The 19809-nt window shown below is 34.3% G+C and overlaps 1 protein-coding gene across 1 annotated transcript in view; it reads left to right on the forward strand.

Moving 5' to 3' along the window:
- The first annotated feature begins 6686 nt into the window (after window positions 1-6686).
- The window catches only part of LOC107599543 (ankyrin repeat domain-containing protein SOWAHC-like), a 23774-nt gene continuing 10651 nt past the window's right edge, over window positions 6687-19809 (forward strand). The window contains exons 1-7 of the mRNA XM_016291173.1: window positions 6687-6899; window positions 10693-10754; window positions 11712-11951; window positions 14735-14836; window positions 18149-18205; window positions 19256-19357; window positions 19525-19536. Of these exons, the coding sequence (XP_016146659.1) occupies window positions 6776-6899; window positions 10693-10754; window positions 11712-11951; window positions 14735-14836; window positions 18149-18205; window positions 19256-19357; window positions 19525-19536 (699 nt within the window). The 5' untranslated portion in view covers window positions 6687-6775. The remainder of the gene's footprint in view (window positions 6900-10692; window positions 10755-11711; window positions 11952-14734; window positions 14837-18148; window positions 18206-19255; window positions 19358-19524; window positions 19537-19809) is intronic.

Below are 19809 nucleotides of genomic sequence, written 5' to 3' on the forward strand. Positions count from 1 at the left end.
TGTTGCAAATGATTTTTATTTTAAATAAATGCCATTGTTTTGAATTTTATATTCATCACATAATCTTGTGTGTGTGTTTAATTAAAATATGCCACTAGAACATGTAGTTCTGATGCATAAACCCACATATTAACAAACATGATAATGTAATGTATGAAGTTATAGAAACAATACATGATCAAAATAATATTTTACACTATACACTATATAAATTGAGTCTGTACATCTGGCATCTAAAAGACTGAAAACCCCGGTCCTACTAGTGCACCCTAAAAACTTTCAGACAGAAGTAATTCCTCAATATGAGCACTAGAGGGAACTACCGAGTCAAAGTTAAGAATTTCCAGCACAGTAATTGAACTGGCTCTGCAATAGAAAGCTAATGGTGCTTTAGCTTTTAAGTTATTATTTCTCACTCAGTTTCCCAGTATATGTAGTATTTGGGGAGATATAATAACTTGCTAAACGTGTGTCACTCAAAAAAAAAGGCCTCTTAAGGGTAGTGAGTGATGACTACAGTCATCTCAATGTTACTGGGTATTTCTTTATCATGTTTTTCTAGCAGCCAGACAGTCAAACGTTAGAAAGTGTAATCTAGAAAGAGCTAATATGAGGCTGTATAAACAGTCCATCTAAACAGTTACTTCCACTGATCTAAATTCAGCTACAACTACTAAATCTGCTGAGCATTGGCTATATGTAGACAGTATATATAATCAACGACTGGGCGGCTTTGATTCATCATGCATTACATACAGCAGATGTCTACCACACTGAATATGTTTTATAGAAACATAAACACAAGATGAGATGCTCGGCTGTGTATTTACATGTGGCAGACGTTGAACCGTACATGGCCTCCTCTTGTATTTGCTCTCAAACTGTTTCATCAGATGAATTATGTTTATTATCAGTCAGTTTTTTGACATTCGTGCGTGTTCTTCAGATCTTTCTGGGTTGTTTTAAACTCAATCACTTTCTGTGCGCGGCAGCGGTTGGTATTCTGGGATGTGCGCGGGCCAAGGTGTATTTACAGGTGATTATATCAGCTAATCGGTGGATTACAGCATGTTGACTCCACACAAGACCCTAATCCTCATGGAAAAGGCAGCGTTCCGGCCCGTGGGATTTTCTACATTAATCCCATCCTAGATTTGCCGGATCCAGCCCCAGCCTCCCCGATTCCCACATCTGGCCTTCTGGGGTTTATCAATGTAATCCTCCATTTTAGAAGTAGTTTATTATGCTTCATCGCTGATACACTGGACTTTAATTATAAAAATGCAGCTTTTCACTGCGACCCAAAAGTAATTGCACACCGTGAGTCGATTAGCTGCTCTGTTTGTGTGTGTGTGTGTGTGTGTGTGTGTGTACCTTCATACACACCTAATGGTACAGTATCTCATAATTCTCTGTGTTATATATATATACATATATATATATTTGTGTGTGTGTGTGTATACATGCACACACTCAGTATATACCCAGAAAATAGGTTACTCAGCAAGGATGCATTAATTTGATAAAGAATTTAATTTTAATTAAACACACACACACACATTTTTCATTACTTGAAAGGAAATGAACATTATCTAAAATTTAAAAAATAAATAAATGTCAGCTATTTGACAAGGCAACATTTTAATTTAGTTTAACTTTTACTGAAATAACAAATGATAAAACTCAAATAAACAAATAAAATACTAAAAATAAAATCAATAATAAAAATGAGAAAACACAACAAAATTACCAAAACTTGAACCTAAATATATACATTTTGGGCATATCATACATTTTGAAAAGTGACAGTAAAGTTTCATTATAATGTTACAAAAGATTTAAAATCTTATCTTTATTTCAGCTATAGTTGCCAAGGCAAAATAAAATCTAAATTTAAAGAGAGAGAGAGAGAAGACACACAACCCAATTACTAAAACTACAACCTAAACCAAGATGAAAACAGAAAATATAAACATAAAATATTCAAAATATTACATATTAATATTTTGACTATAAACTATAGTAGTATCGCAATGATACTAAGATAATAAATTATTATTATATAATATACTTAAATATATATGCCTCTAAAATGTGTAGTCCTGATGCAGAAAGCCACATATTAATAATGGACTCCTTCAAAACTCAATAAATAACAAATCGATGAAAAGATTGTTATTTTTCTCCAATTAATTTGGTCATTTTAACTGACCAATGTCTGACACAAACGATCGTGAACTCCTGTTTCTCCTTGTGACAGATGTCATAAAGCATCCTGTAAAAAATTGTCTGATTAACACAAAAGGGCACTTTGGTAAATCCAGATTACGAGAGCACTTTCCTTTATTAAACGCTGCCGATCCCAGCACTCTCTGCAGCTCTGGGATTAAGATCAGGTAGACGCTATTGTCTGTCTAAACAATCCCTCTGTAAGCCTGCCGGTGTTTCTCTGGTCACCGTTCTCTGCGTTCTCTTTAATCAACATCATCCTCTTTAGAGGCCGAGGTGATTGGATTTAGGTTGTGTTTGTGTGAGAGAGAGAAATGGGAATGAGAGCTGAGGTATGTTGACTAGGATGTGCGGAAACTAAAGGCCCCTCGACAAGCACCGGCCATACGGAGAGACTCACCGTGAGAACAGCTGCCTTCCATCATCAGCCCATGTCACACGGCACCGTTATACACAGACTGACCTTTGTATTGTCACTAAAGCTGCCAAGCAACATCTGCCATCATTAGACACAGTGGTTTTTATCAGGTTAACATGGAATATTGAGTACAGATCCAAAGAGGAGACATGGAAAATCTGGTTTGAGGTTTGATATCTCTCCGTACATAAGATGGAGAAACTGACAGGTCCTGACAGGTTTTAATTACCGTTGTTGTTGTTATTATTATTTTATTTAATTGTCATAATTATTTGTAACCACAAATAAAATATCATATTAATATCATATCAGCGGGCAATGTTTATGATTGCCATGACTATCAGGATGCCCTGGTTACTGTTCTGTCATAAAAGTGCTTAACTAGTATTACTAGTTTAGCTATTAAATTGTAGATAATAATATTTTTTATTTAATATTTTTAATATTTAAAGCAGATGTAACCTTATCCCCCCGCACCCAAAGAAGTGTGTTTTTGGTTGTAAGGGAAATATAACTTTGTTCAGTTTCCTAAAGAACCCAGCGTTATAAACAGTGGATACAGTTTGTTTTTCCGGCGCTGCAATGGAGTTTCACAAGTGTGTTTGTTGACGAACGTTTTAGAAACAAGGCCCAGTTCGACGCTGGATTTGCACATGGTTTGATACTGAAAGATGGAGCGGTCCCGGTGATAAAAGATCCCGGTCATGATTCAGAACTGCAGACGGTAAGTGAAACGGCATCAGATGTCTGTTTTGTTGGCTTTCGGTGCCCAAGTGCTCGTCACTCTTTAGCTCCGCCCACGGCACGCCTCCAGGAGCTCGGCTTTTTCCGGAGAGAACCGTAAAGCTGTATCTTTCTTTTATAAATATGTTCAAACTAAAGACTTTTTGGAGATATGACGGATGCAGTACGACTCTATAGGTACTCAAGATTAACATGAGATTGGGTGAAACTGTGTGTGTTATGCCCCCTTTAATGCATTACTTAATTGTCATTATTTGTTACCACATATATAATATAATGAAAAATATGATGATTAATAATAATAATTAGTATTATATTATTATGTTTTTATTATTATAATTATTTTTATTTATTTTTCCTGATTACATGTCACCACAAATAATAAAGATAAATATATAATAAATATAAACAATAAAAAGCATCACAAATGATTACTAATAAGGTTGACATAATTCATATGCCATAAGGAACCAGGCCTGAGTTTTCTGGGTTTTTTTTGTTTTTCTAAATTACTTACTCGTTTTTCTGTTCTGATTCTGTCCCATTAGACATAACATATGTCTGTGAGCTCATGATCATTACTTAGGTGTTTTGAAAAATAAAAGTGACCATACGGCACAGTTTATAAAAACAACTTTACAGAGATTACTGTTATTGTATCAGCCTTAAGGAGCTTATTGTCATGCCACTATTGTATTTTTAAGGAGGTTAATGCACATGAAAATGAAATGACAAGCATATTGCTTAATTAAATGGAAACCCATTTGGAAACGCCAGACGCTGCCAGTGAGAAGGGAGGAAGAGTTGTGATGTAAACGGGTTGCATTTACCACCATTTTTTTGCAATTAATCTCCTGAAAAAAAACCTGTGAATTTTACAGTAAAATACTGGCAGCAGGGTTGCCAGCCAGTTACTGTAAATTACAACAGTGTTGCTGTAGTTTAATTTACAGCATCTTCCTGTATTTCCTGGTTACAGTAAATAACTATTTTAACTACATTTTTTACATTGCTGGATTTTTTTTGACAGGAAACTACTTTAATATGTGTATGCTATATTTAGAGGTAGGATGTAAAATGCAATATATATTTTCCTGATTGCTGAATATTAATGACTGGAAGCTGAATTTTAAATTTAAACTATTCATTAACTGCATAAGCTTTAAACAATATTTAACTGCATAAAATGTTGTATAATGCATATTAATTTACCAATTAGTTCACAAAACAAAACAATAATAATAATAATATAATATTTTAAAACAGGTTTTTCCACAGGATTTCACAAATTTGTATTTATGTATTTATTATTTTGAATTCCAAAATAAATTGAGAATGAAATTAAATATTTTTTAATTACTTGAAACATATTACCCTGTATAACTTTAAAACCACAAGTTAACTAGCATGGTCATAAAACAACAGTTCTAAAAACCACAAACTGATGCTAAGAGTGGCTAGAAATATTGAAAAGAACAAAGAGGACAATATATTAGATTTATTACAAAGAGATAAATAGAGGGATGACAGATAGAGATAGATGAATGATTGCAGATACATTCAGATACAGACAGATAACGGCTGTAAACAAAGCAGCGATGCGCTCATAAATGTTATCATATAAAATGAAAATGCCATTGAAACTTTTCTGAAGACAGTTGGTTCCCTTCAGAGATTCATTCATATAAAAAGTTTTCATTTGCTACAAGTGGGATAAACAAGAAGCATGTTCAACGTGTACACGCAGACGGTTGTCATGGTAATAAACAGCGAAAATAGCAACCGTTCGCGTGTCAGTGCTTTTGCGCATCTCGTATATGAAAATAATTTTAGGGGGCCTTTGGCTTTTGGGTGCCCAAGGCGGTCGCCTACCTTTGCCTATGGGTAAGTCTGCCTCTGCTTACAACAGTTGTGAATCAATCCTCTTGCCACTGAAGATCCCACAATGCCTCTGTAGATTTGAAATTTACAGCAATATACTGTATGTTTGCGTCAAACCACCATGTGACCCCAGAATGCACTGCAGTTTACAGCAACATGCTGTATTATTAGAAAAACAGCCCACTGCTGTAAAATATCGCTGTAATATTTTACAGCAGTTTGTTACAGTATACTGTGGCTCTGACATACCTTTGGATTACCAGGTGTCAAATCCCTGAAGCCAAAGTAAAAGAAACATTGAAACATTGAACTGTTTTGTGTTCTCAGTGCAAATAAATAAAGCTAAATAAGTCTGACTATAGTGAGGGTGAAGCGTGTGACTAGCCGTCATTAAATGAGTGTCCAGAAGAGAATGTTGCGAAACGTCCAGTCACTTCCAGTCACTTCCAGTCATTAAACATTAACAGACAAGCTCATCTTGGGAACGCAACTGATGAATTGTCCTATATTTCATTATACAGTTTCTGTATACCAGTAGTCTTCTACAAAAATCTATTGAACATTTCCATTTTTATTGCTCAGGAAAAAACCTTAAAAGGCCTTATGGCAACATGCCCCAATAACATATCATAATGTTAAACTACATGGGGTAAGTTGTCACAATAGAATCTGCCAGCGGACAGCATTGGAACACACAAAACAAATCATATTAAAATTGAAAAAATAACATACCACAACACCAGATATTTTACAATGTGTTATATTACAGCACCCCATATTGACAGAAAAACACAGAATTGTTGACATTTTTGTTGCAGATTGTTGCAGATTTATTAAAAAAGAAAAATTGAAATATCACATGATCCTAAGTATTCAGACCCTTTGCTGTGACACCATATATATGTATATATATATATATATATCACATATCATATATCACAATCATATTATTTATTTCTGATTATATTTTTATGTTTTCATTACTAAAAAAAATAATAAAACATAATAATAAATAATAAAAATTATGTAATAATAAAACAAATTTAAAAAGCTTTTACATTTAAAACGCAACATTCCATAACACCAGTGTTTAATATTTATAGTTTTTCATTTTATTTCATTTTATATATATCACTTTTATTTGATATATTTTATTTATATTTTATAGATATTTTAATAAAATGTATAAATGTGTTCCAATGTTCCTAAAGACTTTTGTCTGTACCTAAAATCATATTTTAGCGTTATACAGAGTCATGGCAGTTCTCTCATTATGAGATGCAAATGGAGTTATTTCTCTTTTTTAGTCTTCAGAGCCCAAAGGGTTAACAGTAGGAGGTTCTGTTGGCAGATGAGGGTGGAGTGAACTTGGCCAGTCAGTGTACACTTTTCTTCTTCAGTAATTAGCTTGGCTTCCAGCAGCAAAGCCATGCTTCAGCATCTTCGAGAGAAACCCGTAACGACTACATCACATCTGTTGTAAAATACTGTTCCCTGTCAAAGATGGGCGAGATCAGTGAAGCGTCCTTGCTGGATTATATCTGTTCTTCTGGAGGAAAAGTCAAAAATTCAGATCTGTCCAAAACATATAAGCATTTTATAAACCATAGCGATTTGCAACTACGTGGTGAGTAAATGAGAATATGACATTTTTTCACATTCACGACGCGTTCGCTTTACACCTTGTCTACACGGCAAGCTAGGGTTAAAAACCGCGCTAGAATAGACCTTTTAATTTTGTGGAGTTCCTAGCAGTGTTAATTAAGAGGTGTTTTTGATGGCACATCTCTCTGAAATAAGAATGAAAAACTCGCCTTGTTTGAGGAATGACTGTAACGTAGCTAGTTTCTTAAAAACCTCTGAAGTAACTGGCAAACATCTGCTTCAGATTAAACAACTACCAACAGATAGAATTACACATTGAATTATGTCATTTCCTTTGCTCCCTCAGGAAGGGCCTCTGCATTCCCAAACCATAACTGCTGAGTTCTAAATGGAATATTCACTGACTTGTGTTGTTTTCGATGTGATTCATATTCCAATATTAATCAGAATATGGTCATATTGAATTATGCAACACACTGATTGGCATATTAGCCAGAGTAAACTGATATTCCGAATTCTATAAATCGGAATAACACGGCTTGCTTTCGTTTATATCCAAATTAAAGGGGTCATATGATGCTTTTTTTAAAGATCATTATTTTGCTCTCACTCTCTCGCGCTCTCAGTCTCTCTCTCGCGCTCACGATGTGCAAAACTCCGCATTTGAACAGTCAATAGCAAATACTTAAACTAATAACAGAACAGTAGCTGATTCAGAAGCGCCAGATTGTCATAGCAAAGTCAGAATGACCTCCTCTCCTAGGTTCACGAAACGGTCGTCCATAAAATGCATTGCTGTTCTGTTGTAAGTGATCTTAAAGATTCCTAAATGCATCTACTTTCGGAAGTGCTTTTGCTTTCGTCTAGAAACACACAGCGTCTCCCTGACATGCTGCTTCAACACTAACTGCGGTTACTGAAACCACGCCTTCTTTCTTTGCGTGCACATTTGGGCGGCATTATGCAAATATTTCCACATAGTGAGGTAGATATGTGGGGGCGTGTTAGAACGAGCCGTTTTAGGGGGGCGTGGCAGAGTCTTAACTTTGATAAAGAATATCTCTTTGGTTTTGAGACTTTAGTCTTTGCAACTTCAGGGATCTTATCTATGCACAATCAGCTTGTAACACTCCAAAGAGAAAGGAAAACTTGAAATCGCATCATATGACCCCTTTAAGCTAAATCTGAGTGATATTAGATATAGAAAGTTGTGAAAAGTTGAGCTATGGAAGAAATACATATTTGGCACAAGGAAGAGACTCTTTTCCTTGAATCAGAATATGACCACATTCTGATTAATATTGGAATATTCCTGTCCCCATAAACACATTCAGTATCTCATTTTGAAAAAATGCTGAGTTGATAATGCTGACTAGTGCTTCTCTGCTTTTGCTTTTTGCTGATAGCTCAAATGAATCAGTTGTTGTTTTACCCTGATAGACTGATGTGTGAGCTGATAAATTGTCCAATATTTGATTATTTTTAGATTACTTGCACCTGATTACCGCTCAATTTCAGCACCTTTGTCGATGGATGATGCACAATTTATTTTCAGATATTTTTTTAGATTTGTGTGTGTGTGTGTGATTACATGTTCTCAATATTGCTTAAAATCCCTGAATAATTTATAGATATCAGCATCTGCCACTGAAAAACAAATATTGGTTGAACACTAGTGTTTTGTGTATGAACATTAATATTTAATTAAAAAAAAAATGAAATAGCGTAGCAAAGTGGGCCAAATTAAAAAACATGATGTTCTCATAAGCCATTTAAATTGTAATTAAATTAGATGATGTTGCATTTAATCCCACATACATGTGTCAAACATGAATTTATGAAACAATTATCCATAATGGCTTATAATGCCTCGTCCAGCTGTGCTGGTACAGTTGTGTACAGAGGTTTCAAAATCTGCCTTTATCTGGTACCATCTGACACCGCTAACCAATTATCATAATTATTCTTGATTAACGCACCAGCCAGCATGACATGCTCTAATTCTGGAGTTATAATGATTCCAGTCCTTTTTAGGGATGTTTAGATGGGATCTCAGGCAGTTGCTATATTCCGTGTGGGAACATAGAGTCCTCATGTAGTTGGCAAGCATAGACTAATAAATTTGCTCAGAAATCTAAACTGTGTGCCTCTCAGCAGCACCATGACAGGAATTCTGCGGGCTACAACTGTTAAGTGTTGACTTCCCTTACGGTTTCCTGTTGTTGTGGATGCTGTGTTGCAATGTCATCCCTGTCTTTTCCCCTGGCAGGAAAACGGAAAGGTTGTGTAGGGTACATTCTCTATTTAAAGATCCTAGTCTTGATATATTTTGCCTGTTTGGCACAGTCCAGTTTAAGTGGCTCTCATTTTTAACCCTTTATTCTCATTTTTAACCCATTATATAAACATGATGTTTTTGAAAGTTTAACAACATCCCCTGTCTACTTTTAAGTTTGTTTGTGCTATCTGACTTTTTACACAAAAAGAGTAAATTATTTCATAAAACATTTTTATTTCTTAGGTGAAAGTCTCAAGAATGGGATTCTTTGAAATAATTTGTGTACGTTTATTTTTATTTAATTGTTCAATGAAGATACACTACAATAATCCACAAGTAATCCACCCCACTCCAGTTCATAAATTATCATCTTGTGAAGCAAAAAGCAGCGTCTTTGAATGGAACTGTTGGTTCCAGCTAAAATTTGAGTCCTCTGTCCACAACATTGTTTCCTCCAGTGAAAAAGTTAGCTTGTCATAATCAGGAGAGAAATATGCACAGATCAAGCACGTTTAAAAGTGAAAACAGTTCTGAACAAACATGTCAGTATACTTTAATGTGAGAGGACAACAAATTATGAATTATTTCACTGGAGGAAGCATTATTATGGATTATGGACTGGAATTTTGGCCAGAAGTGACGGTTTAAAACCCTGCAATTATGGATTTGTTTCTTACAAACATGCAGCTTTTCACTTCACAAGTCTTTAACTGATGGACTGGTGTGGTGTGGATTACTTGTGGATTATTGTGATGTTTTTATCGGCTGTTTGGACTCTCATTCTGATGGCACCCATTCACTGCAGAGGATCCGTTGGTGAGCAAGTGATGTAATGCAAAATTTCTCCAAATCTGTTCCGATAAAGAAACAAACTCATTTACACCCTGAATGGCCTGAGGGTGAGTCAATTTTCAGCAAATTAAAATTTTTGGCCTATTCCTTTATAGCTAATGCTAATTCTGTCATCTTTTACTCACCCTCACGACCAAACCTGTATGACTTTCTTTTTTCAGTGGAACACAAAAGAAAAAAGTGCATTTAGAAAATGTAACTAATTTTGTGTTGCACAGAAGGAAGCCCTCTACACTCTTAAAAAATAAAGGTGCTTCACGATGCCATAGAAGAACCTTTTTGTCTAAATGGTTCCATAAAGAACCTCAGACATCTGAAGAACCTTTCTGTTTCACAAAAGGTTCTTTGGGGCGAAAGAAGGTTCTTCAGATTATAAAAAGGTAAGAAAGAGATGGCTCTTTAAAGAACCTTTGACTGAATGGTTCTTTGTGGAACCAAAAATGGTTCTTCTATAGCATCGCTTGAAGAACCTTTTGAAGCATCTTTATTTTTAAGAGTGTAGTCTCTGATATGCTTTGGGTTTTCTTCTGATGTTGAGTTAAGGTTTACAAAGTAAAGAATGCATGCAAGGTCATGTTGTACGAGTAACCTTTCTTTTAAGATCAATTTGGAAAACATGTTGGGGAAAAAAAATGTTTGCCAGCACATACTCATGACACTTTAATCTCCCTTTTTTTCCCTCCAGCTAAATACAGAGAAGATTTCAAACTCATCATTGATAGAATTGCAGTGGTGAAATCTGAGAATGTGAGTACATGTGTTGTCAAATCATTATTGCAGAGTTTAAACTAATTAACTCCTCCTTCAATTTTTTAAAATAATCATTAGGGCATTTTTGCATTTGTAATACGATCACATTTTATTCCCTGCCCCTGAAGAATAGTCGCACAGGTCTCTATTCCCACAGTGACTCATTATTTACTCTGTGACTGGGATAGGCTTCACTTTCTCACATTAATGCTATACCCCACGCCCTTATGATCTTGGATCATTGTCCCGCATGTGTTCTTTCCCTTGAAATGAGATCACTTTTAGTCTGTTCTGAACTGTAATCCATTGTTTTCAAGCCATACACTGCCATTCATAAATTTGGGGTCAGTAAGATTTTAGTGTTTTCGAAGCGTATCTCTTATACTCACAAAGAATGCTCAAGATTTGATCAAAAATACAGTAAAATATTGTGAAAATGTTGTTTTCTATTTGCAGATGCAAATAGATATTTTAAAATGTAATTTATTCCTGTGATGCAAAGCTGAATTTTCAGCATCATTACGTCAGTTTTCAGTGTCACATGGTCCTTCAGAAATCATTCTAATATGCTGATCTGGTGCTCTAGAAACATTTCCTCTTATTATCAGTAATGAAAACTGTTTTTCTGCTTGATATTTTGGTGGAAACTGAGATCAATTGTTTCTTTTTTTGAGATAGCAATGGAAATCTTTTGTAACAAATATCTTTAATATCACTTTTGATCAATTGAATGCATCTATGATAAATAAAAATATTAATTTCTTAAAGAAAAAAAACGTGTGTTTTATAGTTGTGTTAAAGGGATAGTTAAACTTATTTATATATATATATATATATATATATATATATACTGTATATTAGTCATCATATTTACGCATTTTATACACCGAAAATCATGTTTTGTTTTTGATTTTTAATAACAATATGAAAGTAATGGTTCCTTTTTCATTTCAGGGAGAGAAATATCTTGTCCTCAAGAAGAAGTATAGACAGCAAATGCAAGAGAGAGAGTCTGGTGCTGGAAAGGGAGGAAAATCACTCAAGCAGTTTCATCCAAACCCGCAAAATGATCTCCAGGTCTCCAGTCCAGTGCAGAACTGTAACCCAACAGCTCAGAACCTGGCACTGGTGGCCTGGTGCTCAGGACCCATGATTACAGTCACAGAGGCAACAGAACCAACCCATACAGATAATGTGAGTGATTATTGACTATGATAGTTCTGTTTTACTCATCATAGTAGTATTAAAGGAATAGTTCACCCAAAAATTGACAATTTGCTGAAAATGTACTCAACTTCAGGCCATCTGAGATGTAGATGAGTTAGATTTTTCATTAGAACACATTTGGAGAAATGTACCACTCCATCACTTGCTCACCAATGGATCCTCTGTAGTAAATGGGTCTAAACAGCTGATAAAGATATCACAATAAACCACAAGTAATCCACGTGACTCCAGTCCTTCAGTTAACATCTTGGGAAGCATGTTTGTAATAAAACATTAAGACGTTTTTAACATCAAACTGTCAAATATAAGTCCTTTATCCATAATATTGCTTTTTCCAGTGGAAAAATCATCTCCACTGCTCTGAATCAGGAGCGAAATAAGCACAGATCAACCACACATGCACACCGTTTACAAGTGAAAACAGTTCTAAACAAATATGTTGGTTGATGTTGATGTGAGAGGACTGCAGGGGATGGACTTTTTCATTATTAAGCGTTATTATGCATTATGGACTTGGCCAGAAGCAACAGTTTAAAGTTAAAATGCCTTATTGATGGATTTGTTTCTTACAAACACAGCTTTCTGCTTCACAATACGTTAATTGATGGACTGCAGTTGTGTGGATTACTCATGGATTATTGTGATGTTTTATCAGCCGTCTCATTCTGACGGCACCCATTCACTGTAGAGCAGGGATCCTCAAATCTGGCCTACGAGATCCACTTTCCTGCAGAGTTTAGTTCTAACCCTAATCAAACACACCTGAGCATGCTAATCAGTGTCTTCAGGATCATTAGAAAATCACAGGTCGGGGAGTTTGATCAGGGTTGGAGCTAAACTCTGCAACGCATTGGCCCTCCAGGGCAAGATTTAAGGAACCCTGCTGTAGAGGATCCATTGAGTAAGTTAATTTTTCATATTTGAGTGAACTGTTTCTTTAAGAGGAGCTTACAAGTAAAGCGTCTCACAGCTCAGTGACCAGTTTTGTCACATCCATGCTATCAAACATGACACATCTTATGATTTTACTAAAAAAAAAACATAAGAAGAAGAACCCAGAGCTAAAGAGGAATCAGGAATCTGAGTAATTTAACCACAGTATTTCAGCAATGTTCTGCTTTGTGACGCTATTCCATTAAATACATTTAAAGCTCTGCTTAAATGTAAGACGTTGTTATTTTTCAAGTTTGTCATAGTCTCAGTTAGACTAGCATGACATGTTTGCATCAACTAGTGTAAAACTCTTGTGAAATTCAGGTCACTATTAATAATTTTCCTGGATATCACCCAAAGTCAGGTGTTTTTGCTAAAGCTTTTCTAGTTGGATTAAAGAAGCAGCTGGTGATAAGAGAAATCTTGTCAAAAGCAGATAACATAGTGTTTCTGTGTCCTTATCTTTAGCTGTAGGACTTCAGCTGTTCAAAGCGTTATTTTGAACCGCATATTGAGGCTTCCGGCGAGGGAGAGTATAATGGGCATGTACATTTTCATTTTTGGAATGATTAATTGCTATTTTTTGCTGTGTTTTAAAATAATCTTCACTTATCTTTGAAGCCTTGAAGCATTTTTGGATTATATAAGCTTGTGAGGTTTGCATCTCTGTGTGGCGGCCTTGACAAAAACCTCACTCACAAGATCTGTGCACAGTGTCATGGAGTATAGGTTAAAGCTTGCCCACAACTGTTATAGCACAACACTGACATTACTATTATTGGCAAACATAACTATTAATACAAATCTGTGATGGTCTCGTGATTTTAATGTGAAAAAGTGCTATGTCTCTCTATAAAGGTAAACATCATAAGCGTATCCATTGAGTCCTCATTATAAGATTTTGTGAGCGGATGATAGGGTTGTTATAGTTAACTAAAAGTAAAATTAAAAATGTTCTTAATTGAAGTAAAGCTAAAATAAAATATAAATATTTTATGGACAAACTTAAAATTATTAATGATGCCTTGGCAACTAACTGAAATAAGTTAAGTTGGAGCACTAAAAGTACTAACTGGGGGAAACCAAAATAATAAGTAATATTCTAAGAAAAATAATAAACAAATAAATCTAATAAAAATGCAAAAAAAAAAAAATAATTTTATTTAAAATAAAAATAATTGAATGTGAAAAAGTGGTAAAATATTCTGTAAAGGTAAACATCCTAAGCATATTCATTATGAGTCCTTATTATGAGAATGTTATGTTCAAAGAAAACCTCAAATAAAAAATTGAACTAACTGAAATAAGTTTAAGCTGAAGCACTAAAACTAACTACTACAAAAAACGAATAAAATAATAAAGCACATAACTAAAAATAAAATGAAAACTGAAAATAAATTTATTTAAAAATATTAATATAAACTTTGATAGTAAATTCTACTAAAATAACACTGGTTAATGAGTGGCAGTTTTCACCCACACATCACATAGAGTTCAACACACAATAGTGTGAATTTCCTGTCAGCGCTTATTACAGCCACTTTAAAATTGTGTCTAGAAAGCTGTTAAACAGACATAGCCTACTAAATGAAAGTTGCTGCATATATTTCTAAGCAATGAAAACACCATCTTCCTGACGTTTAGTTTTTCTGATCTCTGTTTAAGAATGAGTCAGTGTCTTCCATGCATGTCTTCTGAGAATGTGTTTGGCTCATTGTGGCCTGGTATTTTGTCAGAATCAGCTGATTTAAGTGCAGTGAAGTGATCCTTACTATGTGATCTTAGTGAAGTGTAACTTCTGCTTTTCTTGTGATTAGCAGGCAGACAGCACCCTCTCACAGCCAGCAGTAGAGGAGAAACCAGAGGAGCTTTCAGCCTCAGACAGAGAAGATGACCTCGACAAGGATTCAGGGTCAAAGGTTAGAGTCAAGTATCTTGAGTAAACTTATTATTATTATTATTATTATTTTTGGATCACACACTATCTTAGATGTTTGTGTTAAAACAAATTTTCATGATTTAGAACAAACTTCTCTTAGTTGTCATAAAATCACTAAACATAGAAGGGTCAATGGCATATCTGGATGTATCAATTTACACACTTTAAAAAACATCACAAATGCATTTCGTACAGACAATGAGTTTAATATACCTTATTTGATTTAACAGTATTAAAATATCTTAATTAAAATTGATTTTGGTATTTTATCCTGGGCTTAAAAGGGTCATATGATGCGATTTAAAATTTTCCCTTTCTCTTTGGAGTGTTACAAGCTCTTGGTTCATAAAGAAGATCTGTAAAGTTGCAACAACTAAAGTCTCAAATCCAAAGAGATATTCTTTATAAAAGTTAAGAGTCAGCCACGCCTACCTAAAACGGCTCGTTCTAACACGCCCCCACATGTCTACCTCACTATGTGGAAAATTAGCATAATGCCGCCCAAATGTGCACGCAAAGAAAGAAGGCGTGGTTTCAGGAACAGCAGTAGTGTTGATGCAGCCATGTCAGGGAGACGCTGTGTGTTTCAGTGCGAAAGCAAAAGCACTTTATTTGGCCTTCCGGAAGTAGATGCAATTAGGAATCATTGGTTAAGATTTATTTACAACAGAACAGTTGCTATGACAATCTGGTGCCTCTGAATCAGCGACTGTAAGTATGTTTTGTTATTAGTTTAAGTATTTGCTATTGACTGTTCAAATGCAGAGTTTTGCACAGAGTAATGCGTCATGTGTGTGTGATGGGGAACAGGGTCACATCACAAAAATGTGTTTTTTGAACATTAAAGCATGTCAACATATTCTGTTACACCAAATACACAAAACAATGATCTTTAAAATAGCATCATATGACCCCTTTAAAGTTAATATGTCTAAGAGGCTTTACGATCCAGATAGAAGAAAAACTAAATAATAAAGAAAAACAAATGATATTATATTATAACATAATAATAATATTATTATAATATTATTATATTAAATAATATAGTGTTATAATATAATATTTAAAATAAGATTAATTAAAATAAAAAAAAATATTAAAAAAATAATAAATTGTAAAAAACTAATTATAAAGTAATTTGGCATATTTTTTTAAATTATGTATTTACCAATCAATGCACTCATTGCACTTTTCCAGCGAAATTAGGTTCCAAGACCTATATATCTATAATCAAAAAGTACAAAAAAAACTCTTAGGTGAAGCTGTTTTATTTTTAAATAAAAAAGTGAAAAAAAATTAAAATGCAAAATTAAAGTCAATTTTATGTAGCCAACTTACAAAAAGCCATTTTGTTGTCATGTGACAATACTACCATAAACAAATGACATCACAGGGAGGCCCGCTGTCGACCCTCATGACTGTCAAGCCTTTTTTAATACTCCGATTCAAGTTCAGCTTCTCAAATGGTAAAACCTTCATGATATTCATTATTTAAAAGAAATGGTATTTCTTGAAAAACGTTTGCAAAATATTTTGATTGAGCAATGATGATGAAAGTGAAATATGTTGTGACTTTATATTTGATTATTACACCACTTCAATACTTTTGTTGAGAATTGTTATCTTTAGATAACATGGGAAACCAGCATGAATACATAGATTACATTTCTAGCACATTTTTTAAAAAAAGAATTTTCCTTAAGATTATCTTATTATTTGTAATTTGTCATTGCTCTTATTTGTAATTTTTTTTTTTTTTTAAATTTTTATCATTCATCCAAAAGCTGACACAATAATTCAAGAGAGCTCCCCAAACAATGTTCTCATATGATATCTGTAATACTAAGACTAACCAAAAGGTGGCGCCAGAATAAATAGCTGGATTTTTGAGAGGCCTTAATTCAGCCAGGGGTGACAGCATGAAAGACACTTGAATTTTCCTTAAGATTATCTTATTATTTGTAATTTGTCATTGCTCTTATTTGTAATTTTTTTTTAAAATTTTTATCATTCATCCAAAAGCTGACACAATAATTCAAGAGAGCTCCCCAAACAATGTTCTCATATGATATCTGTAATACTAAGACTAACCAAAAGGTGGCGCCAGAATAAATAGCTGGATTTTTGAGAGGCCTTAATTCAGCCAGGGGTGACAGCATGAAAGACACTTTCATTTGCATTTGAATGAGACTTTCTATTCTTGTGCAAAACAGCAACATGCTCCACCTCATTATAGAGAAAATGATCATCTGTGCCCTCCGAACATTTGTATGCAGATCAATCTGAGATCCGGCTAGTTAAAGGCCAGTGGCATAATGAAGGAACATGGGATTTTATGCTTGATTTTAATCCTTTTTATTTGATTATTTATATATATTTCATTTCATTTTATTTAAAAACAAGTAATATAAGTTAATATTGAGTTTTTGTATATTTTGCTCTTAGAGCTTTAAGACGTTAATGTTTTGTTTTGCATTAAAGCTTTCTCTTTCAACCGCACCGCTTGCAAACTGTTTAAGTGGAAGAGATTCACACTTGAAAGCTCTTCACGCCCGAAAGCTCTTTCCAAGAAGCCAGACAAAACTGAATAGTCCTTCATAAGAATTATTCGTATGATGCATTGAAGCTGAAATCATTTGCATAAAATGTGGTCTTTTTAATATTTTACAATGCAGCGAATCTCTTTCATTGACATATTTATTACTGCAATTGGGTTTCACTACTGTGATTATTTGTTACCAGTCTGGTTGATTTTCACTTAAAAAAAAATTATAACTTTGCATGCAATTATTCAGTATCTCAGTCACTCATTATTCTTGTTTCAAAAGGAAATCTGCCTGGCTTAGTTCCTATTTAAGCACAGGTAAACAAATATTGCATGCAGTCTTTAGGAAAAGAGACCTTGTTAGTGTAGCTTATATGAAAGAGTGCAAGTGTTTTCCCACTGTCCTCTCGGACTCTCCACAGCTGTCCTGAAAACAATTAACCAGAAATGCAGAAATGACCCAACTGCTCCATTTTCCCTCACATTAATCAGCCTGACTGACACTTTGGTACATAAAGAGAATTTGACTCTCAAAACTTGTCTTCTGGTAAAATGGCGTATGATTAAAAAAAAAACAAAAGGCATAGTTAGAGCAGTTTGGTGCTCATTGGAGTCACTCTAGTGTGTCACTTTATTTATGTTACTAACTGTACAGTTTCCCACAGACTCCTCCGAGCTCCAGGTGATACTGACAGGTGGTTTTGCGAGTGATTTTGTGAATCATATCATATCGTGTTCCTTTCCCAGAGTGAATCCGAGCAGGATGAGGAGTGTGGAGGAAGTTTGGGATCCACCGCTGTGGCTGTGAGTGTAATAACACATAACTCATCAAAACACACGTTATAAGAAACATTTATCATGGTATATTTACAGCAGAATACCGTTTCTTACTGTAGTTACTGTTACTACAATAAACTATGGTTTTAATCTCCACTGTCATCAAAAGCATTTAAAAAACAGAAAGAGTCTTAGACTGTCTGACGCAGATCTTATATTAATTCATCATAATTTGACAGTGGTTATTTTGTGCCCTGATTAAGAAACTTAAAATCAAGTTATTCCAGGGTCTCCCTTTAAGAAGTATTGTAAGTTTCTTTAGATAAAAACATCTTCTAAATGACTATTTACTTACTATATGGAATCAAATTTACCATGGTAAATATTCTGGATTTTGTGGACTTTATGAAACCGGTATGAAGGCATTTGCTAAGACAATATGAAACTGTTCAAATGTGGTATTTTTTTCTCTTTTTTTTTGTTGAAAGAAACAAATGCATACTTTTATTCACTAAGGTCACATTAAATTGATCAACCATACAATAAAGACATTTATAATGTTACATAAGACTTTTATTTCAAATAAATGTTCTTTTGAATTTTCTGTTCATCCTAAATAACTATATCATGGTTTCCACAAAATATTAAGCAGCACAACTGTTTTCAACATTGGTAATAATAAGAGATGTTTTTTTGAGCAGCAAATCAGCATACTAGAATGATTTCTGAAGGATCATGTGACGCTCATGTGACGAGTAATGATGCTGAAAATTCAGCTTTGCGTCACAGGAATAAAGTACATTTTAAAATATATCACAAGAGAAAACAGTTATTTGAAATTGTAAGATTATTTCACAATAATAGTGTTTTTACTGTATTTTTGATCAAATAAATGCAGCCTTGAGCAGAAGAGACTGCTTTCAAAAACATTTTTTAAATCTTTCCAGCCCCAAATTTTTGAACGGTATTTTAAATGTAACTAGTCATGGGACTATGAGCGAGATACTGAATTTTAAAATTTGATTTCAGTGTAATATCACTAATGTAAAGGACTTTTCTTGTTTATTTCGTTCATAGCTGGATCCTCTTGAGAAAGAGTGGATCTTCTCGGCAGCAAGTGGCAAACTGTCTCACCTCGCTCAGCTCCTGAAACAAGACTCTTCCCTGGCCAATAAAAAAGTAGGAAAGCTTAAATATCATCAGTATATACTGACAGTAAGTGTCCAGTGCCAAATAATGTGCCCCTCGCCCCCCGAATGCAATGAATGCCTGCGTCTCATATCATAAATTCAGTTTTAATAATTAATGTTTCTTGTTTTTTTTTTTACATGCTCGGAACAAACCAGGACTTCACCTCTGTAAGTTTGCAACCAATCATGCAACACTGCACTTATAGTACAAGTTACAGTGGGGGAAAAAAGTATTTAGTCAGCCACCAATTGTGCAAGTTCTCCCACTTAAAAAGATGAGAGAGGCCTGTAATTGTCATCATAGGTATACCTCAACTATGAGAGACAAAATGAGAAAAAAAAATCCAGAAAATCACATTGTAGGATTTTTAAAGAATTTATTTGCAAATTATGGTGGAAAATAAGTATTTGGTCAATAACAAAATTTCATCTCAATACTTT

This window comes from Sinocyclocheilus grahami, unplaced genomic scaffold (assembly GCF_001515645.1).
Source record: "Sinocyclocheilus grahami isolate Dianchi unplaced genomic scaffold, SAMN03320097.WGS_v1.1 scaffold13.1, whole genome shotgun sequence".
In the NCBI taxonomy this organism is placed as follows: Eukaryota; Metazoa; Chordata; class Actinopteri; order Cypriniformes; family Cyprinidae; genus Sinocyclocheilus; species Sinocyclocheilus grahami.